The following is a 23,423-nucleotide window of genomic DNA, read 5'->3' on the forward strand; positions in this document are numbered from 1 at the left end:
TTTCTAACCCACCTCTATCTCAGCACTTCAGAGCTCCATGGCTTCTCTGGAAGCTTCCTAGCCAAGGAAACCTGAGCCCCAGCACAGTCTCCTAACAGGGACGACACTTGAAAATATTTGCTTCCTTAGAGCAGTGATTCCTCAAGTGTGGCCCAAGGAGGCCGGCAGTCACTGATGCTCAGGTCTGTGAGGGTAAATGGCATGGGGTTTTCACAATACCGCACTATCTTAATTTCTAATACAGTAAATATCACAGCTCTGACCCACAGAAACAAAAGCACTTTGGGGGGTCCTCAGTAATTTTTTTTAAACCCTGGTGGAAGAGTGGTAAGGGTGGGCAATGGGGGTCAAGTGACTTGCCCAGGGTCACACAACTGGGAAATGTCTGAGGCCAGATTTGAACCTAGGACCTTCTGTCTCTAGGCCTGACTCTCACTCCACTGAGCTACCCAGCTTCCCCCTTCCTCAATAATTTTTAAGAGTTATGGGGTCCCAAAACCAAAAGCTTTTAGAACAATCCCCTTCCAAGCCACCAGATGAATGAATCATGTGGTATAAGAGTTTACAAGTAATTATATGACTTTAGGCAAGTCACATTCCTCATCTATAAAACAATGGTGTTTCCCTTTCAGCTCAGAGAGACCCGGGGAATGGACGCCTTTGCGGGGTTGGTGGGTCTCTTCTAGGGTCTTCCTCCTCCGCCTGGAGCCGCTGTGCTCTGGGGCGGGCTCTGGGTAAGGGCACAAGGTCAGCAGCCAACTCATTTTGCCAAGAGGTGAGGTACGGACAACAAAAGCCAAGGAAGGAGGGGGAGAGGGCAGGGAGAGATGGGGAAGCCCCTGGCCACGGGGTAATAAACCAACACTGACTGCATCCAGACTATCCCACTGGCTCCTCCCCAGGACCAATTCAAGGGCACCTTTACCTCAGGGTCCTGCCACTGCCCAGGAATAGCCTCAGGGGGAGCCTGTGAGTCCCGGAAAGTCACAGGGAAAAGGAAATACAAAGACATATTCCAACACCCGCCTGGAACAGGAGAGGCCCAAGGCCCAGACCTGCTTCCAGCTCCCTCGTGGCAGGGGCTCACTGAGAGCCGGGGCTATCCCCCTCGGTCAGCGTCTTGAAGTCCATGGAGAGGGCCTGCTCTTCGGCCCGGGGGGGCCGCCCCCAGGCCTCTCTAGTCAGGATATAGAGCACAACGGCAGAGAAGCAGATCAACAGCAGGCCCAGCACGTTAGCCAGGACGCCTTCAGCCTGGAACTCGCTGTACTTGCTCCTGCGGGGAGAGAAGGGGAGAGTGAAGGGAATACCCAAGCCAGGGAGCCCTCCGGCCGGCCCCCTCCCAGAAAGGTGAGCCTGGGGACAGTGGGGCCTGCCCTCGTGCCTCACCGGGCACCGTCACTCACTTGAGTCCAAATATCAGGGCCTCCTCGATGCCCAGCAGAGCCGAGCCCACGGAAAGGAGGAACAGGGTGGCGCCCAAGAAGACGTGCTGAGGGCGGTACCCGTTCCGAAGGGAGAACGACGCTCCGGGGAACAGGAAGAAGCTGAAACCCATCAGCCACTGGAAGAAACGTGGAGACAGCATCAGAGCTCAGCAAGGAATGGGAGCCGTGAGATCCCGAGCGCCGCCGGCCCACCTTGGAAGATGTAGCCCGCACAGGCCCAGGGCCAGAAGTCTCAGGGCCGGGGCTGCAGGCTCAGAGCTCCCCCAAAGCCAAGCCCGGGGCCAGCCTGAATGACAGCCCTTCTGGGCCTCCAGGCCGGAGCCCACCCAGCTTAGCTGGGGCACGGGGGCTCACCTGCACAAAGTAAAGCACAAAGACGAGGAGGCCGCACCAACTATGCAGGCTATACAGATCGGCGTAGTTCATTTTCTTGTGATACTCAAACACGGCCACCAGTCCTGGATGGAAGTGGGAAGACAAGGATGCAGTCAGACGTTCTCTGGGGGAATTGGGGGGAAAGGGAAAGAGAGGACCCCAGAGGACAAAGAGGGCCCCCTTGAGTTCACAGGCTTTCTCTCCAGGCCTGTCCCATCCTTCCCAACGTGACTGAAGAGGAAGGAGCTGCCCCCGCTTAGGCAGCCTGGGAACCTGTCTGTCACAGTGAGGCTGGAAGGAGAGGCGAGGAGAGGCCGTGAGGCTCCATCTATGCCCCTTGGAGGAGAGGGAACACCAGGGCACTCACCAACCAAAGCGATGATGAGGGCGAAAACGTGCAGCAACCCGTGCAGGATCTTCGTGGTGCGCTTGGCCTCATTCCTGAAGACCCTGTAAACCAGCAGTGCTTGTGGGGGATGAGAAAAGGGACCAAGTAGACCAATGAGTTTCCTGCTTCCAACCTTTCCGCCACTCACCCACCCATCTATGAAACAGGTATGGACCCTTCTGCCTAGCAACTAAGCTCAGAGCACCCCTCCCCCCCAAGCAGAAGGAGGATATCCAGTGATTTGGAGGACTTGCCATATTCTCCCAGGAAAATAAAAATGAAACCAGTGGGTCTGTGACCAGATCCAACCCAGAAATCATTCAGAAATCTTTTTGCTTCATATACATTTGCCCCTCCCACCCTTCCCTCTGCCCCTAACAAAAAAAGGGAAAGGGCTGCTCCCCTGTCTCTTTCTCTTCAGAACTACCACCCCCACCAAAAGAGCTTTTTAAAATCGCCTCTATTCTCTATAAATAAAGAGAAACATCTTTTATCCCCAACTCAGTCTATCGCTGATCACACAGGCTGATCTCCCACTGTGGCTAACGAATGAGAATCCCTCATTTTATTGGGCTTGCAGAGAAAATAGTCCCAAGGCTTGACCCCTGTCACATCTGCATCCCTAGACCTAGTATTTTTCAGAATAAATCCTATTATTTCTAAGTGAGTGCCCTCCTGAGAGAGGTGGGGAAGAAGAATTAGGAAAAAAGTGCTAACCTACAAGCACTTTGTCGTTACTGTTGTTCAGTTAAATCTGACTCTTCATGACCCCTTTTGGGGGTTTTCTTGGCAAAGATATTGATTTGCCATTTCCTTCTCCAGCTCATTTTACAGATAAACAAACTGCAGTAAACAGGGTTAAGTGACTTGCCCAGGGTCACACAGCCAATAAGTATCTGGGGCTTCATTTGAACCCTAGCCATAGTCCTAACCGAGTCCTAAAATGCCCAGTGCTGTCATGCACTACTAAGCAAACAGTCAAAAATAAAACAGTCCCTGCTTTCAAGGAACTTCCCTTCTATCAGGGCATCATACATCTGAATAAGTCGATTTTTAAAATACAAGGTAAATGGGATAGGGGGCAATCTAGCATTGGAGGATCGGGAAAGGCTTCATGCAAAGGAGAGGGAAACGGGGATTCTAAGAGGCAGAGATAAGGAGGGAGGCCCAGCCCGGGCATGAGCTGAGCGATCCAATGTAGCAGGTGGGTGATTAGGCTGAACTGGTAGTCTCGGCTCAGTCGTGAAGAGCTTTAAATGCCAGAGTTTTTACTTGATCCTAGAGGCCACAGGGAGCCAATGGAGTTAGAAGAGTAATAAGAGTCGAACTGATTGGATAGCCGGGAGAAAGGAAATCAATGAAGAGGTTATTGTACTATTCCAAGAGAGTCTGAGAAAGGAGGAAAATGCAGGATCGAAGAAAGGCCTGAAAAGGTAAGGAGGGGTACCAGGAATGGAGGCCCGGAGGAGGGCAAAGAGGCAGGAGAAATGCCTGAGGCTCTGAGCAGAAGCAGGAGATGGGTACGACCTCTGGTGAAGGTGTGGGCCGGGGCATTTGTAGAGAGAGAATCAGTTCCAGAGAAGTGAAAGATCCTCTTGGGAGGGGAAGGCCCATTGGAGATTGTCATATACATCCTCCCTCTCCCAACCCCATCCTCAAATAAGCCAGTTCTGTCCCATCAGTGAGCCTTTCTCATTTCCAGCCCCACCTCTCCAATCCTGTCTTCCTGCTGCTCGTCGCTTGCCAAAGCCCAGCTGTTGATTACTCTCAGAATTTGTGCCTCATTATTGGACCCAAATCAGTTCCCCTGAGAGATTTCCTACAATTCGGCTCTGCAGCATTTGATTAGGAGCAGAAAAGGTGGATGATGGGAAGCCCAGAGTTGGGATTTGTCAGGATCAATGGAGTCCGACAAACGACTAGGGAGTAGGAGAAATCAGAGCAAGGCCTGGCAGTGCTGGGACTGAAAAGCCTGGAGGGCCTGGTGAGGACAAAGATTTAGGAGAGGAAAGTCCAAATAACAGAAGGTTATGATCTGATAAAGGGAGCTGGAGGTACCCAGAGTATTCCCACCTCTGTGGCCCCTTTAGGATTAGCTGCGTGGGACTCCTGTAAAAAATAGTGCCTGTGGCCAGGGGCAATCGGAATTGATTTCCCAGACCCCCGGGAAGGAGATTCGCTATAATCACTTCTCAGTGATCAGAGAAAACAGCCTACAAGTGGGGGAGAGAATAAACACCAGCTTTTTATCCCCAGGGAAACACTTCTGATTTTTTCAGCCATCTTTTAGCTCCCAAGTGCCACCTTGAGAAGTTACTCTATTTATGGGGCTGGTCCTTCCAGAAGGGTCCATCTCCCTTTACCCCCAAATACCTGCGGCCTCTTCCTACCGAACAAACACGTTTCCTGCATATTTGTGAAGATGAAAGTGCTCTATCAAGCTTAGAAAGTGATTGTCCTCCCCAAGTGTAACAGGTACACCTCCCATTCCCACCTGTGCTCTGTGCTTACGGACAAAGCTTCCTCCAACTGTGGTTTCTAATATCCTAACTGGAGGTGATTTGGGCAGTGATGCCACCTCCCATCTGAGCTTTACCCAGCCGGGACTCACCGTCTCCCTGCAAGAAGATCATGCCTATGACCATGCACAGCGGGTGCACGTTGAACTGAAGGGCACCCTCCCAGGCAAGGCCACCACGGTAGAGGCCAAGCCATGCCCCTGTCACAGCTACTACCGTCAGGCCCAGGACCTGGGACAGAGCCACAAAGTAGGGCAATGCGGTGGGAGTGTGCGCCATGCCTCCACTGGCCTCCATCCGGGGTTTCTGCTGCAACAGAGAAGAAAAGTATTCAGAAAGGCAGCCTGCAGCCTCAAAACATATCCAGGTCCCCAGCTTCCCACTACCCCCTCCCTCCTCCCAGGGCCTCCATTCCCAAAATCGGGTCCTCTATTGTCCTCCGCCACTTGGAAGAGTTCCTCAACTCGAGTGGAAAGAGATAATAAAGATCAGCTACTCCAAGCCCCTTCTTCTTCCAGGATGAAGAAACTGAGGCCCAGAGAGTTTAGATGAATAGACATCATCATGCAAATTACTGGCAAAAGAAGAGTCAAACTGAGGTCCTGAATCTTTCCACCATTATCCCGTTGCTGCTCCTCCCTCTTGAGCTATTTCATTCATGGATGAAGATGACCACCATCAAGAACTCTTATTCTACAAGTATTGTTCCCACGAACAGGCCAGTGAAGTGGAAAGCACAACATTCAGAGGGTAGAGTGTTCAAATCTTGCCTCCACCCCTTGCCAGTTGCAATGCACTTTCCATGAACAAGTAAAAAATCTCTCTGAATTTCCATAAAGTGGAAATAATCTTCCTCACAAGGTGCTGAGGAAAGGGGAGGTACTTTGCAAACCTTAAAATGCTACGTAAGGGGGCAGCTGGGTAGCTAGGTGGATTGAGAGTCAGGCCTAGAGACAGGAGGTCCTAGGTTCAAATCCGGCCTCAGACACTTCCCAGCTGTGTGACCCTGGGCAAGTCACTTGACCCCCATTGCCTACCCTTACCACTCTTCCACCTATAAGTCAATACACAGAAGTTAAGGGTTTAAAATTTTAAAAAAAAAATTGTTTAAAATGCTATGTAAATGGGGATGATGATTAAATAAGTGTTAAAATGAGTGTTATTGAGACAAGAAAAGATAAGAAGTATGTTTTTATTAGTCCTTTTTGAGCTGAGGAAAGTTTTGAAGATGCTAGGGAGTGAGTATAAGCTTGACCTTTAGGTCCTGCTTTCTCATATCAGTTAAGATCAATTAGTAATCAGGTACAGATTGGACTAGATAACTTCTGAGGGTCTCTTCGAACTCAAGATTTTATGATTTTATTGTCATCATTTTAGATGAGAAAACTAAGATCCAGACTCCAAGAGCACTAAGATAATCAGGGGATAGATGAGATATAAATTATATGTTTATATAAAATATAAATTTTAAAAAAACCCTAGTATTTATATAGGCTTTCAGATAGGCAGAGTACTTAACATATAGTATTTCAGTTGAGCCTCACAACAGTCCTGAGGGGTAGGTGCTATATTCCTCAATTTTACGGATAAGAGAATTGAGGAAGCCAGTGGTTAGGTGACTTATTTGCCCAGGGTCACACAGCTACAAAGTACCTGAGGCAGGATCTGAATTCAGGTCTTACTGACTCCAAGTCCAGCACAATCCACCGCACCACCCAAGTCTTCTTACTATTGAGGGCCTTAAATATCCACGAAGAGTTGAGTCATATAGGAGATGGAGTGTGTCACTGAAAGCTCAGCATATACAATTTATACTTCAGTTCTTGAAAGAGAGAAGCCATATTCCTAATTCATCATGCCAACTCATTTATTTCTCCTCAAGTCACACTTGCAAAACTGAGTATATACATGGTGGAGCGAGCAGAGGTAGGAATGGGGAAGTACTCTGGTGGACTTGGGGACAAGCAAACCTGAAAGAGGCAAGAAATGCTGGAAACCCAGTGCTGACTCAGTCTGCCAACTTAATTCATGTTAAGCTTCTCTTTAAAGTTAAAAATATTCCCTGGGTGGATGAAGCCTCATTCGTACCTTTATCAAATTCAAGTAATTCAAACTATGAGTATTTTTTTTTAATTCTTCAGTGCCACAAATGTTTCTTCTGCATTGATCTGCCACTTTCAGCATCCTTTGGAGAGTAGTTCTACCAGTACCTGTTATTTTGGGATGAGCTAGCATAGCATGAACATGAAGTCATGAATTAATGTGGGAAGAACTAGTGAAATCCTGTCGACACTCCCCAAGTCTGGTCCTCTCTCCGACTCCTGAACCACGAGAGTCTATACCACAGAACTGCTCAGGTGCAATACGGGAGCTTCTAAATGTGTCTTGTGCTACCATAGCTTTATCACTGGGGACAGGGAAAAAATGTAGGGGAATGTCATAAGCAGGGCAGGAAAAACTGGATAAAAATGAGGAGCAATCTAAAAAAGGGCTACTTGGGTTGAATAAGGCTTTCTTTGAGGCGATGGAATTTGCTTCCATTACAGGAACCATTTTAAGCTTTTAAGTAGGATGGAATCCATGGGTCAATGGTAACAAGTATATTTATAGCCAAAGAAGTGGAGTTCACTTGTTGTTTTTTTTTTTAACCTTTACCTTCCATCTTAGAATTGATACTGTGTATTGGTATTGATTCCAAGGAGAAGACTGGTAAGGGCAAGATGGGGGTTAAGTGACTTGCTCAGGATCACACAGCTAGGAAGAGTCTAAGGCCTGATTTGAACCCAGGACCTCCCATCTCTAGGCCTGGCTCTCCATCCACTGAACCATGGAGCTATGTCACAGAGTTCACTATTAAACAAGTACATTCATCAATTCATAACAATTTTTTTAAACCCTTGTACTTCAGTGTATTGTCTCATAGGTGGAAGATTGGTAAGGGTGGGCAATGGGGGTCAAGTGACTTGCCCAGGGTCACACAGCTGGGAAGTGGCTGAGGCCGGGTTTGAACCTAGGACCTCCCGTCTCTAGGCCTGACTCTCACTCCACTGAGCTACCCAGCTGCCCCCAATTCATAACAATTTAATCAGGATGATGTTAAGTTATGATAAGGAAAATCAGGGGTCTTAAGCTACGATATCAGTTCATCCATCCAGATCATGACCTAAGATTCAGCTTGTGATCAATGGCTTACAGATCCTTCTTCACTCTCTTTGGCACCTTCCACTTCCCTCTGATGCAGGAAGAAAATTTTTCCCTTACTCACATCTACTCACAGGATTTCTCTTCACTCTGAATTCTCTGGTACAGATTAAGATGTTGTTGGTAAAACCTCTCCATGTGCATTGCAATCAAAACACCTTCACACCATGGTGCAGCTGGCGACATGCCTAAGAGTTCCCCTCAGGTCAAAGAGTTTCCCATAAAATTTTCCACTCAAGAGTTTTATTTCCTGAGTGAATCCTCAGATGCTTGATGAGCTGGTACTGAAACCACAGGGTTTCAAGGGTTTTCCTACCGTAGGAATTAGCTGATGGCTCCCCTCCAGCAGGAGTTTTAGCCAAAGGCTTTCCCACAATCATTACATTTAGATTGGTTTTTTCCAGTGTTCTAGAAGGCATCCCTTCTAGTTGGAGGCTTTTTCCACATTCGCTGCCTCTTGGTGTGGCACCCCCTACCTGAGGACTGTACTCGAGGATCAGAGAGACGGAGAGGAATGAACTGCCCCCAGCCCAAAGGTAGCCTTGAGAGTGGTGGGTATTGGCAGTTGGGGCCATCTGTGACAGCAGGGAAAGCACACAAAGGTAAGTGGAGTTAAGCCACAAAAATAAACTTTGTACTTTTGCTTTAAGGGTCCTGGCAGAGCCATCACACCCTAAAAATTATTGCTGGAGACCAATGTCTGAGCTAAATTCATAGAATGAGTTTGAAATGTTGCTAAACTTCAGCTTGCTCCAGTTCAGTCTAATCCAGGAAAAAACCAAGGCTGGCCTGGCCTTCATCTGAGAAGCACCTAACTGGATTTCACTCTTCTAATCCTTGCTGAGTGACCTTGGACAAGTCACTGAGCCCAGGAGCTAATCTAGCTTGTGCTGTACCTCATAGAATTATTGTGAAGGGGGGCAGCTGGGTGGCTCAGTGGATAGAGTCAGGTATGTAGTTAGAAATATCTTGAACCCCAGGCTCTAGAGATGGGAGGCCCTAGGTTCAAATCTGGCCTCAGACACTTCCTAGCTGTGTGACCCAGGACAAGCCATTTAACCCCCATAGCCTAACCCTTACTACTCTTCTGCCTTGGAACCAATATACATTATTAATTCTAATAAGGACAGAAGGTCAGAGTTTTAAAAAATCTGTTGTGAGGGTCAAAGGAGGTGAGAAAAATGAGAAAGTGCTTTTGGCATTGCTAAGTTCCATATTACTGAAATTATCAGCTTCATTTTAGCTTAGATCTTGTCATCCAGATGGCCTTTTCTTTCTTCCAACTCATATGGTTAAAGTTAAGTTTTTGAATAGACTTCTCCAAAAATGGAATCTTTTAATTCCCGCATTTTTAAAAAATATGTTTGTTACATTAAAATTCCCACACTAGAGGAGTCATCCTTTGGCAAATGACCAAAAATATATGTAAAAAATTCTGTCTCACTTATTTCTATTCATCCCTGTACCCCAAACCAGGCCTGAAGGTAGAGGTCATTCTTCAAATAATACTTCTGTTGCTATATACATTTTCTTGGCTCTGACCATAAATTAAGACAAGAAGATTTTAAATGCAGAAGTAGAAATATTAAATGAACCCTTTTCAAATCATAATGCAATAAAAATTATATTTAATAAAGGACCCTGGAAACAGAATAAAAATTAATTGCTGGCTAAATAACAATCTTAAAGAATTAGTGGGTTGAACAACAAGAAAGAGAAACAACAAATAATTTTATTAAAGAAAATGCATTTTTCTCCTGTTTTGATTCTAGCCTTGGAAAGCCTGAGCTTTGTCACAAATCAAAGCAGGTTCTTTACTCCTTCTTGCAATGACAGACGATCAAGCTGCATTTTTCTGCTTCATGAAGCATCTCAAACCAATCCTAAAAATTAGGATTCTGGAATAAGGATTGATCCACCATGTATGCGGACAGCACCTGGAACAGCATAGAAAAAACAGCCTGCTTCTGCTAGTAGCCCTGTCTTCTCTGGTCACAATAGTAAGGAAAAATGTGTTTTCCTTAGAAGAGCCAAAAGTAAATAGGAATTAGAGCATGGGAGGAAAACAGTGGCCTCAAAACATTGATTTCTTGTCACCAAATCTTCCATTAGAGGTTCTCTGAGGAGACTGGTTAATGTTACTTTTTCATCATAATCACAGCTAATATTTTTTAAAGTGGGCTTATTTTTCATATAAATATTCCTTCTATCCTTCAAAACTGCTCCTTTATTTTTATTATGCGGAAATCCTGAATTTCCCAGGCTGTTTCCTTTGGCCCCCTCTTTAAAAAGTTTGCCCATCACTGCCCTAATCTGTTCTGAATTCTTAATCCCTTTCATGGAACATACAGCTATTTATCTCTTTAAGGGAAGTGAGGTGGTGCACTGGATAGAACACCAGGCCTGCGGTCAGGAAGAGCTGAGTCCAAATTCAGTCTCAGACATTTAACTAGCTGTGTGACCTTCTAATCTGTTGGCCTCCATTTCTTCATCTGTAAAATGGGGACAATGGTACCTCCCTCACTGAGTTGTTGTGAGGATCATATAGTGCCTGGCATACAGTAAAAGTTAGCTATCATTATTAATATTATTCATTAGTCAATGTCCCTCATGAGGTAGAGCTTCTTAAATACATAATTTATTTTCTGTTTCTCTTAATGGTATATCTTCTGCTGCGCCTCATTTTTGGAAATACCAATTCATTAAGAAATTAATGTCATGGGGGCAGCTGGGTAGCTCAGTGGATTGAGAGCCAGGCCTAGAGACGGGAGGTCCTAGGTTCAAATCCGGCCTCAGACACTTCCCAGCTGTGTGACCCTGGGCAAGTCACTTGACCTCCATTGCCTACCCTTACCACTCTTCCACCTATAAGTCAATGCACAGAAGTTAAGGGTTTAAAATTTAAAAAAAAAAAAATTTAAAAAAAAAGAAATTAATGTCATGTAGGAGGAGTTACCCCACATGCCAAGTCAATAGCCCAAGCCTTCCTTTGGAAGTAACCACTTCTAAAGCCTGGTTATCCTATCTCCAATTCTATGTTCCCTCCTTCCTCAATGAATGCTGGTCCCCAGTAATTCATGACATTCCTCCCCTGAACTAGGAACAATTTTTCCCAGCTACTTGCAAAATTTGTTTGGCACTGAAATTCTGAAATCTAATCATCACATGCCTTGGAGCATTCCTCTGACAGTGATCTGTAGAATCATCCAACCAGAATTCTGTTGTATGTATTCAAAATGTTACAGTATTTCTGATAGCATTATGTTCAGGTTTTCTTTTTGTCATATTCTGATGGGGCGCTTGTCATCTTTAAATAACCTCTGTGCAGCTTTTAAAGTGAGTCACTCTGGCTTCTATGGGATTTATGTGTTCTTTCAGAGTTAATACCTTTTGCTTCTCTTTTGTTAAATTTGCCTTCTAATATTTTATTTGAGGTCCAAATCTGTTATGTGGTCAGAGCCTGTACCATTTCTGTACTAGTTCTAAATTCTTAGCTGTTGTCTGTCTTCAACTTAATTAGAGAGCTCTGCTTTCTTTATTATAGGGTTGTTTTCTGTCTGCTTTCTGTATTTTATTTTATTTTTTAAACCTTTACCTTCTGTCTTAGAAACCATACTAAGTATTGTTTCCAAGGCAGAAGAGTGATAAGGGTTAGGCAATTGGGGCTAAGTGCCTTGTTCAGGGTCACACACAGCTAGGAAGTATCTGAGGCCATATTTGAACCCATAATCCTCACCACCACCAAAGCCTGGCTCTCTATCCATTGAGCCACCTAGCTGCCCCAGAGTGCTCTATTTTCCAATCCACTTCCCCTCCCAATATCTTAAGTTTTATTATTCTTGTGATTTGTGTATTTAGTTTCTGGATGATGTTCCATGATCTTTGAGCATCTACAAGATTCATCCTTTCATTAAAGGGTTTTGGTTCATGTTCTTTCAAAGTGCTTTGATCTCATCATTTCTATCCCTGACTCTCATAGTAGGTTTAATTGTTTGGGAATGACACCCAACCTCCCTCTTGGAATTTTTATGTCTCTGCCTTTTTCTTGTATTCCCATTAACTGATGTCTGACTTTCCTATTCGTCTCCCCTTCCATGACTGAAGCTGGCATTCCTCAGCCTCCTTGGGATGGTGTTCAGGGAGGGGGTCTCTGCTCCATTACTGCCCAAAACAAAACTACGAGGAAGGACAGAGCTCTTCTGGAGCCTTCTCTCTCCAGCATGCAAGCTGCTTCTTCTCTGGCAAACTCAGCACTGCCTTGTCTTCTAACACATATTCCTTTCAAGAAAGGGCTTGGAGGACCCTAGAGGGGAATTGTTGGGAGGTACTTTGTTTTCTAATGGGGCAGCTAAGTGGCTCAGTATATAAAGCAATGATTCCCAAAGTGGGTGCTACCGCCCCCTGGTGGGTGCTGCAGCGATCCGGGGGTGATGGCCACAGGTGCATTTATCTTTCCTATTAATTGCTATTAAAATTTTTTTTAATTAATTTCCAGGGGGCTAAGTAATATTTTTTTCTGGAAAGGGGGCGGTAGCCAAAAAAGTGTGGGAACCACTGGAGAGAGCCAAACCTAGAGACAAGAGGTCCTGAGTTCAAATCTGACCTCAGATACTTCCTAGAGCAAGTCACTTAACCCCCCCAATGCCTAGCCCTTACTGCTCTTCTGTCTGGAGCCTAGAGATGGGGTATCTTGTTTGTAGAACAGCCAGGAATGAAGAGTTTTTGTTGAGGAGTAAGGTATAAGAAGCCTGGATAGGTGGGAGGGGGCTCAAAGTTATCCAGTAACAGCCTTAAGGTCATTAAAGTGATGTTAAAATCTCCCAGAAAATCTTTAGAATTTCACCACCAAGAAATCCAGTACAGATGGAGATGGCATTTACTATTCATCTGGTCAGGTACTGTGACAGCAGGCCTTATGCACCTGAAAATTCACTTTTTTATTTAAGAGTTTTAAGAACTGATCAGCCTCATTTTTAAGTCTTCCCTCATGGCTCTGTGACTTGTTATCATAATTGTTCTCAATATCCAAAATTTCTCCAGATATACTGGCATGTTTGGCCAATATTATTAACGATTAATATATTTTCCTTATCTAATGCTTATAGTTTAATTACCAATAATTAATTATTAAATGCCAATCTATTTCTCATTAGTCAAACTTGCTCAAAGCCCCTATCCCAGTTTATTTGTATTTTTAATTTTTATGTTTATTAAAATAAGTTAAAATTATTCCAATAAATTTAAGTTTATTAAGACTAAATCTTTTACCAGAAGTGGCTGCTCATTTCTCTACACATCAAAAGCCTGCAACTGAACAAAAGCCTAGGATTGAATAAATATTAAGAAGTTACTGGGGCAACTGGGTAGCTCAGTGGATTGAGAGTCAAACCTAGAGACAGGAGGTCCTAGGTTCAAATCCGGCCTCACACACTTCCCAGCTGTGTGACCCTGGACAAGTCACTTGGCCCCCATTGCCCACCCTTACCATTCTTCCACCTAGGAGCCAATACAAAGAAGTTAAGGGTTTAAAAATGTAAAAAAAAAAAAAGTTACTGCCCACATAATTTATTAACAAATACATGAATAAATATTTATGATGTGTTAGCTATTAGAATCACAGTTGCCTACGATCATAACTGTAACTACAGAGAACCTCAACTTATTTTTGAAAACAGTTTCAACATTCAGTTTAATAAAGGTACCAAGCAAAGCAAAATCTCCTTGTGAATTCTCTTTATCCTCTTCACAAGATGATTAAAACATTTCTCTCAGAAAGGAAGGCTCCTTCATCTTCTTTCTCTGTCATCTATAGTTGCTCTCAAACTTTAATTCTTAACAATCTTTTTCCAGACTCTCTTCATATAAAATTCTGCTTCTTCATAAAATAAGTTGTCAGTTTTCTTAAGCCAGATGTTTTTCTTCATTTTTTTTGTCTTTTCCACAGTTTTACTCAAGCTACCTCTGTTAACTCTTTGCTTTCATTTCCTCAAAAATTTCTATAATCCATTTGGCTTTTAAAGTTATAATAAAAATAACTCTTAAAATCTACAGGAAAGGTTTTTGAAATAGATGATACATTTAGAAGGCAATGAAAACATGCTCAATATGTGACTGGTCCAGAAAACTAAGGCTTGAACCATCTTGACTACTCTGCAAATCAACAATCCCTTCTGAGCAGGCAGGCCCCCGGGGGAGCTGCATCCAACCGAACCAACTCCATATTACTAAGGAACCTTTCCATGCTGTTGAGTAAACTTTTGTTAAATATTATATGCTCTGAGTGTCTCAGTTTGTCCTGATCTGGAGCTGAAACCACAAGGCCAGTCTGAGTCAGAGCTGACCCCAGCCAATGGCCTATATATACAGAGTAGAGGAAGTTGGAAAAGAGAGAGGACCTCAAGAATTTCTGCCAGGAAGCTGCTCTTCTCTCCTATATGTCTTTAGCTTCCACAATTCTTTTTCACACTAGTGATGATCCTTCATTTTGTGCCCTGTCCTACTTGTTCCTAATTTCAGACATTAGACTCCAGGCCAAAATGTGATCAAATGATTGACTGAACATCTAAGAAGAAGAAAACCATAAGGAAATGTCTATTATCTCTTTCTTTCCTTCTCCAGTTTCTTCCCCCTCTGGAAGAGGAATGGCACTGGTGATTAAGCACTATCCTCAGAATAACTCCTTTAGAGGTTTTGTTCTTTCATGTTAAAATGGCTTAGCTGGTTGGGGGCAGCTGGGAGGATCGGTGGATTGAGAGCCAGGCCTAGAGGTGGGAGGTCCTGGGTTCAAACCTGACCTCAGATACTTCCTAGCTGTATGATTCTGGGCAAGTCACTTAACTCCCATTGCCTAGCCCTTGCTGCTTTTCTACTTGGGAACCAACACAATTCTTTCAAGCCAATAAACAAAGAGGATGGAAGAATAAAAATCAAAATGAGGATTTTTTAATCCAGATGAATCAATTAATAACTTTAAAAGCCTGTCCTATAAAAATTAATATCCTGAATCCCCAAGGGATATCCTAATATCCTGTACACAAATATAACCCCTTAGCATACAGTGACAATAGGGGAGAAAGAGTTGTTCTAGAAGTAAACAATTCAGTCTAACATAACTTAAACTTTGTTAGAACAGTTTAAATCTATTTGGAGTGCCAAATCTCTCTAAAAGTTATCCACGCAAGCCACTTCCTCATCAACCAAGTGCTGATATCACTGTAATTAGATGTCTTAGAGATCGTCTAATTAAAACACTCCATCGGACAAATGACAAAGTAAAACCTGGGAAAGAAAAACCAAGGATCAAGTTTTTCATCAACTTTTCATCCTTCACCAATGTCTTTGCACTCCTTCCAGTAACTTCAATGCTAAGTCAAGGATCTGGTCAGGATGGCCTTGTTGGCATTACATTCCTCTTGCAGAAAGGGAAAAGAACTACGTCAGAAGGTCCGGGCCATATTCCCAGTCTGGAGAGACTTCTTGGGGAAGTCTAAACCTCTCCAAACTTCAGTGTTTTTATCTTTAAAATGAATATAATGTTTTTAAGTACCATATTAACAGGGTTATAGGCTTTGCAATCAGGTTTGCTCAAATTCTATAGACTGCTTCATTTCACATTTTAATTTTTCAGCACCTACCCCTCACCGTGCCATGTACACAGCAGGCATGCAATAAACGTCTCTAGAAATGAGAACTGAACGATCTAATCCAGGCTCATAACTTCTGCCCAAGCTTTACCTACTGCCCACCATATCTTCCTGCCACTTTCTCCTATATTCATTCCTTCTACACTTTATTTGTGGTTTAATCATTTGCCCATCCTCCAAGTCTTCCCAGAGGCTGGAACAACGTGGACAAAGCAGAGAAGGTAGGAGGTTTAGTTAAAATAACAGAGCAGGGTGGTACAATCGAACATAACTGACTTCTCTACTAGCAGCAGTGCAAGGATCCAGAGCAAGGCTGAGGGACTTATGAGAAAGAAAACTAGCCACATTCAGAGGAAGAACTGTGGGAGCAGAAACACAGAAGAAAAACAACTGCTTGAGCACATGGGCTGATGGGGATATGATTTGGGATGTAGACACTAAACAATAACTCTAGTCCAACTAACAATAATATGGAATTAGGTCTTGATCAATGATGCATATAAAACCCTGTGGAATTGTGCGTCGGCTGAGGGGGGATGAGGGGCTTTGGGGGAGAGGGAAAGAACATGAAACATGTAAGTAGGGGAAAATATTCAAAATTTTTAAAAATTAAAAAACAAAACAAAACAAAAAATAATAGAGCAGGAAACTCTAAATTCAAATTGAATTCAACAAAGTTTTGCCAACTAGAACTAATCCAGTACCTCGGAGAAGAGCCCGAGATGGCAAGAACTGATACTGGGTCTACTAGGAAGCAGCTCTGGTACAACAGATTTGATATCAAAACCCCGAAGCTTCTCCTCCCTTTCCATTTACTCACTACATAACCTCTGAACCTCAGGTTACAAAAACGGGGATAATACTTCACTACCTATCAAATGAGGTTTGCGAAGAAAATGCCTTATCTCCCATAAAGGGCTATACAAATGTGAGTAGTGAGATGATGAGAGGAAGCTTGGAGATACCATTTCAGTGTTGGAAACTCCCATCGTGAAAACTACCTCCTATAATTGATGCAAATCAGCCACTCATTAGTCTTTTTTTTTTTTTTTCCAACTCTTGCCTTTTCTCTTAAAATCAATACTAAGTATTGGGTCTAAGGCAGAAGAGTGGTAAGGACTAGGCAATGGGGGTTAAGTGACTTGCTCAGGGTCACACAGCTAGTAAGTGTCTGAGGCCAGATTTGAACCCAGGACTTCCCATCTCCAAGCCTGGCTCTCTACTACTGAGCCTCACTCATAGCTGCCCCAGTAATTTAAGAGTCTGGGCTCTGATAGCACCTTCCCTCTGAGATCATTTTCCATTTTCATCATCTATGTCTTGTATGTCTCCTTCATAAGAATGTGAGCACCCTGAGGGCAGGGACCATGTTTTTTTCATTTTTTTGTATCCCCAGGTCTAGCACAGTGTCTAAAAATGGCAATCTTATAAAATGCTTATTGACAAATAGCTACTATAATAATTTAAGGTTTTCAAAGCACTGTGGACTATATTAAGTCATTTGATCCTCAGCAATATTATTTTTCACATTTAATATATGAGGAGATCGTGGCTACAAGAGAGTAAATGACTTATCCATGGCCACAGAGCTTATGGGTTAAAGCAGTGATGGGCAAACTATGGCCAGTGGGCCAGATGTGGTCCCCTGAAATGTTCTATCCAGCTATATGACATTATTCCTAATCTGATGAATACAATGAGTAGGATATAATACAATGAACCTTCGAAAGAGTTGCCTTAGAAACAGACTGACAGATGAGCATTTCCTTTCCTTTGTCCCCTCTTTAAAAAGTTTGCCCATCACAGGGTTAGAGGGAAAAACTTAACCCACTTCTTCCTGATTTCCAGGGCTGACCCTTTTATCTACTACAATCAGTCAACAAACAATTCAAGCACCAGGGTGGGCACTAGGTGGGGGCACAAGGGCAAAAAAACTTTCCTTGCTCTCACAGAGCTCACAGGCTAATGGGGAGACCACTGGAGATCATGGACTAGAAGGAAAGCTATAGCATTAAAGGAGATTGAGAAAGGCTTCTTGCAGAAAGTAGAATTTTAGCTGAGACTTGAAGGAAGGGAAGCCGAGACACAGATGAAGAAGGAAGCATTCCAGGAATGGTGAGGGACGGTGGAAATGTCAGGAATTGGGAGTTTTTGTTCCAGGAATGACAAGGCGGACAGAGTCACTGTGCTATCTCTCGGGGGCCTCCGTCTTGCTTCCAAGACACAATCTCATCTCTATTGGCCTGTTAAAGTCTCTTATCATTTAGTTCCAGTGTGTCTTTCCAGGCTTACTGCACGTTTCTCTCCTTTACTTATTCCATGTTCTAGCAAACTGGCTTGCATGCTATTCCCTTTACTTGATATTCCACCTCCTAGGTCCGCGCTTCTGCCCAGACTGTCCCCCAAAGCTGAAACACACTCTCCATCTCCGCCTCTCTGTGGCTTGTGGCACATCCCTACCTTCCCTGGGCACTGAGGTGGCAAAACAGAATGACTTTTGGTCTTGGAGTCAGAAAGACCTAAATTCAAATCCAACCTCAGACACTTGCGTGTTGTGAGACTAGTAAAACGCTTAATCTCTTTCAACCTCAATTTCATTTGAAAAATGAAGCAACCATGTATAACCCAGTGGAATTGCTTGTCAGCTCCAGGAGTGGGGAGGGAAGAGTGGAGGGAGAGAACATGAATCATGTAACCTCAGAAAAATACTTAAAAATAATAATTTTTTAAAAAGAAAAGAAAAATGAGAATAATAATAATACCTACTTCCCAGGGTTGTTTCAAGGGCCAAATGAGATAATAATATATTATTAAAACATATACAAAATGCTTTGGAAACCTAAAAGTACTATGTAAAAGGGCTATTAGTTTCCTTTGAAGCTCAGCTCATGTGCCCTTTCCTACGAGAAGCCTATCCTAATCATCCCAGAAATTACTCCATAAATTTTGTGTCTCATTTTCTATATACATGTTGGTTTCCCCATCCTCCTTCCTCCCTTCTTATCCTTGAAGGCATAGATTTTTATTTCTGCATCCCCTGAGCCTAGTATAATCCTGGGCGTAGTACTAGCACACAGTAGGGCATCATCAACCTCATCATTATTGATAGTATTGATATATTGTTTTCAAGTCTGCAAAGCACTTTACAACTATTACTCATTTGATCTTTGTAACAACCCTAGGAGATGGGTCCTATTATTATCCCCATTTACAGATGAGGAAACCAAGGCAGAAACTTGCCCAGGATCACACAACTAGAATCTGAGGCTAGATGTAAACTGAACTGAGTCAGAGTTATTACATAAAGGGGTTTATAAATCATAAAGAGACATATAAATGGATTTATATCCAGTTCAGTCGATTCGGTCACGCCTTACCTGACTCTTCATCATCCCATTTAGGATTTTCTTGGCAAAGATACTGGAGTGGTTTGCCATTTCCTTCTTCAACTCATTTTACAGATAAGGAAACTGAGGCAAAGAAGGTGAAATGGCTTGCCCAGGGTCATGCAGCTTGTAAATGTCTGGGATCAGATGTGAACTCAAGTCTTCCTGACTCTAAGCTCAGCACTCTGTCCCACTGTGAAACCCAGCTGCCCAATTAAATGTGAACTGTTATTTATTATAAGCAAAGGATTCTGCATTTAAAAACTATAAAAACCTTTCAGGTTAGAAAATGCTGCTGTTCCCAAAAATCACTCTGTTGGTGCTTCTGAAAAGATCAATATAAATCTAATAATTCCTTCTACATCAAATCAAATAAAGAAGTCTGTGGCTCCAATAAAGGTGACCACAAAGCTAATCCAATGCATGAACATTTGGACCATTTTTTTGGTTTTGTAAAGTTCAAAATCAAACCTAAACCTGAAGGTTTTGTTTGTAGCATTCTTTTAGCAAACTCCTGTAGTGTATTAATATGACTATACAAAAATCTGATCTACAGAAGGCCTTTTAAGAACATCTATTTTCTGTAGCAGTAATAATGCTTATTATTTTCTGAGCTTAAAACCATCAAAGATTGGTTTTCCAATCAGGACAGTTCTTTTGGACCAGGATTTCTTAACCTGAAGTCCATGAACTTGCTTTTGAATATTCTGATAACTTTATTTCCTTGATAAGCCTAAATATTTTATTGTATGTGTTTAAAAACATCATTCTGAGGAAGGGTCTACAGGCTTCCCTAGACTGCCCAAGGAGTCAAGAACACAAAAAAGTGAACCCCTACCTTCAACTATCAAATTCCTGTTTCCTCTCTGTCCATTGAGCAAAGAATTATCTCTCACTACCTTGCAGGCTAGGGGAAATGATGGTTGTAGCTCCAGCATCTTTAGTCCCTTACTTAGACAGTTCTAGATGCAGCTAGATTACTCGGTGAATAGAGGGCCTGTTTTGGACTCAGAAAGTTGTTGCCATTCAGTCATTTGAGTCATGTTGGACTCTTTGCAAACCCATCTGGAGTTTTCTTTGCAAAGATACTGGAGTTGTTTGCCATTTCCTTCTCCAACTCATTTTACAGATGAGGAAACTGAGGTAAACAGGGTTAAGCAAATTGCCCATGGTCACACAGTTAATAAATGTCTACGGCCAGATTTGAACTTAGGAAGATGAGTCTTAATTCCAGTCTCAGCACTCTATTCACTGCACCACTTAGAAGATCAGGAAGACCAGGGTTCAAATTCCACCTCAAGCAATGCCCAGCCATGTGACTCTGGGTGAGTGGTTTAATCTCACTTGGTCTCAGTTTCTTCATCTGTAAAATGGGGTGGTGGTAAATAATAGCCCTATCTCAGAGGATTGTTGTAAGGACTGAATGAGATAACACATTATAAAGCACTTTGCAAACCTTAAAGTGCTATGTAAATGCCAACTACTGATATATGAATGGGGCAGAAATATCACAGTTCCAAGGAAGCATCTCTTCCCTACCACCACCCCCTACCCCCATGCCCTATTAAGTTTTTATATCCAGTAAAGAGAGACATAGATGTAACAGGTGTATATTGGGCCTGACCACATTCAGCTGTAGGTCACCCAAATTCTTGGGGTTATCAAGGAAAAGGAGCTCACGACAACCTTTTAGGAGCTCTCACAGCCCACCTTCCTACCAATCACCAGCATGATGCTGGAGAGGATGTACAAAGCTACTCAAGCAGGTTCAAGTCTTATTGAGTCACATCAATCTTCTCCCTGGCTCTGACCAGACTTCATCTAATGCAATTGAGCAGGAACACTGGCCACCCCCAGGGCTGGAAAATAAGTTAAACATCAACCTCCCTCTGCTTTGCCCAGTTCAATCCTACTGTGCTTGATTAAAAGGCAACCAAACTTAATCTTATTTTGTGAGATGAGACAAAGCACATGCTATACCTGCAGGCAGCAGGTGGAAAGAAATTGAGGGCAGGGAAACTAATAGCCAGGCTTAGTGAAAAAGCCCTGAGGGTTGTATCCTTATGGCAGGGACTAAATTGGATTGAAACAAATATGAAAGAGATACAATCAGTTCTTCTGAAAAAAGAGAGGGGCCTAATGGAGCAAAATGGACACTAAACTCTGAGTCTGGAAAAATTAGGACTGATCATTTGCTGCCTGAGATAGATGTAGCAAATTCAATGACAACCTCAGTTTCCTCATCTGTAAAACAGGAATCTGTAAAGTAGGATAACAATGCCTCCCCTATGTGCCTCTGAGGGTTGCAAGGAAGATGCTATGTACTATAAATGATAAAATATGATGTAAGCCCATTATAATTATTCTCTTCCAATTATTCTCAAGGAAAGGGCTCCCTGGAAACATGTCAGCAGAAAACCCTAGATTAAAGGTCCCCAGATTGTCATGGAAGAGAAGGTAAAGCAGAGCATTTGGCTTTCAAACACTGAAGTCCTGAGATGGAATAAGCTCTTTGCTTCAATACCTACAATGTTAAGGAAATTGGCTCAAACCAATCAAAATACATTTTCTGAAGCAGAGTCTGCTTCTTTGTTTTTGTATCCCCAGCACTTAGCACACAGTGTTTAATAGATGTCTGAATTGAACTGGACAGCACAGCCAGCATAATTAAATCCGCCTGTCACCTCTTCTTTTCAGAAAGACCTCCATTACCTTAATCCAGGATAAAAATCCAAAAAGTGGAATAAAGCTGTGTGGTGTGATGGAAAGAACCCAGGGACTTGAAGTCTGGAGAGACTGGTTTGGAGTCCCATATCCCACCTTGGCACTTACTCTAATTGAGCTGACTGAATAGGAAAATAAATATAGAGGTAGAAGGGACCTCAGAGACCATCCAATCCAGCTTTCTTATTTTATAACTGAAGAAACTGAGGAATATGAAGTGATCTGGCCACGGTCACAAAAATAATTGCCAGGGAAAGCTAGGTGGGTCAGTGGATAGAGAGCCATGCGTAGAGGCAGAAATTCTGGTTTCAAATCTGACCTCAGACAATTCCTAGCTGTGTAGCTCTGGGCAAGTCACTTAACCCCCATTGCCTAGCCCTTATTGCTCTTCTGCCTTGGAACTGATACTTGGTATTAACTTTGAAACAGAAGGTAAGGGTTAAAAATAATAACTTCCAGAAGCAGAAATCAAAACCCAGGGTACTTCATATTCTTCCCTACCTCTCTGCCTTCTAATGTGGCCATGGAAAAGTCATTTAACTACTCTGTGCCTCGGTTTTTCCATCTAGAAAATGAAGATAATACCTAAGCACTAACCTCACCGGTTTGTTGGGAAGAGCAAAGATGATAACTATGTAAAAAGCTTTGCCCTGATCTCCTTGCTATCCCCTTAACTCTCTCACACACTCCATCTTTGGAATCCAGACATGTTAGCTAACTGACCTTTATACCTGGACTGCTCTCCTTCAACTGACTTCCCTGGCTTTCTTCAAGACCCAGTTCAAATCTCACCTTTCTCCAAGATGCTTTTCCAGATCCCCCTTAATGCTCATAGCTATTGATTATCTTCGGTTTACCCAAGCTCTAGTTTGTGCTAGTTATTTGCATGTTGTCTCTCCCATTAGACGGTGAGCTCCTCGAGGGCAGGGACTGTCTTGTTTTTCTCTGACTTCTCCCATACTTAGCACAGTGCCTGGCACATATTAAGTGCTTAATTAAAGCTTACTGACTGTCTGATTCCATAAATACCTGGAATTTATATTTGAGGATCCCAATTCTGCAACCTGTTGACTCTGAGAACTTCCAAAGTACGGTCTGTTCTTTTGGAAATATCTCTAGGAAAACAGTGGCTGAAAATCCAGCAGCAGATGCCTTTTCTTCGCCATAGCCCCAGTTGATGGGGAGGGGAAGTATTTTAAACAAGAGGAAACTGAGGCTCTCACCGCCCAGGGCGGCCCGGCTGGTTCTAAGGAAGCCCGCAGGGCCACGTTCTGCTGAAGATGACGGAGCCCAAGACACCTATGCCGGACAGGGCTGGGCCGGGCTGTCATATGGGAGGGGCGCGCCAGCCGGCCAAATCAGGGCCCCTCCCCTCTACCCCCAGCCGCCTTTCCCCCGGTACCTGGGCACTGCCCACTCCGCTCTGTACCCCGCCCCGGGCTCCCACCACCTACCTGAGCCCGCGCAGCCCCGGAGAGAGGGGTGGGAAGTGGACACTGCACCCGGACGGACAGTAGGTGGGGAGCGCCCGTCAGACACCTGCCGGGACACCTGGCTGCGCGCGCCGCCGCCGCCGCTTTACTAGATTCTCCTCCCCGCTTCCTCGTCAGCGCTAAAGCTGTTCTGCCGGCTGCGCGAGTCGCCCATCCTTTTATGTTAGTGCGCGCGCGCCGGCGCAGCGGCCTGGCGTTGCCCCGGCAACTGGATCTTGAACTACGCCTTGTTGGAAATGGGTGGGG

General features: G+C 43.7%; 1 protein-coding gene across 1 annotated transcript; it reads right to left on the reverse strand.

Moving 5' to 3' along the window:
- Positions 1–454: 454 nt before the first annotated feature.
- On the reverse strand, positions 455–23,165 carry LOC123245251 (transmembrane ascorbate-dependent reductase CYB561). Its single transcript, XM_044674043.1, has 6 exons — positions 23,139–23,165; positions 4,823–5,036; positions 2,191–2,289; positions 1,803–1,906; positions 1,407–1,564; positions 455–1,276 (listed from the first exon to the last, which is right to left on the reverse strand). Exons 2-6 carry the CDS (start codon positions 5,025–5,027, stop codon positions 1,084–1,086), a joined length of 759 nt encoding a protein of 252 aa, XP_044529978.1. The 5' UTR covers positions 5,028–5,036; positions 23,139–23,165; the 3' UTR covers positions 455–1,083.
- Positions 23,166–23,423: the final 258 nt, after the last annotated feature.

The sequence above is a fragment of the Gracilinanus agilis genome, chromosome 4, assembly GCF_016433145.1.
Source record: "Gracilinanus agilis isolate LMUSP501 chromosome 4, AgileGrace, whole genome shotgun sequence".
Lineage (NCBI taxonomy): Eukaryota > Metazoa > Chordata > Mammalia > Didelphimorphia > Didelphidae > Gracilinanus > Gracilinanus agilis.

Coding starts and splice junctions, on each gene's coding strand:
- LOC123245251 (XM_044674043.1), bottom strand. CDS start 5,027: ATGGAGGCCAGTGGAGGCATGGCGCACACTCCCACCGCATTGCCCTAC. Junction 1,907..2,190: donor CCTCATCATCGCTTTGGTTG/GTGAGTGCCCTG, acceptor ACTTCCATCCAG/GACTGGTGGCCGTGTTTGAG. Junction 1,277..1,406: donor GCCCTGATATTTGGACTCAA/GTGAGTGACGGT, acceptor CTCTCCCCGCAG/GAGCAAGTACAGCGAGTTCC.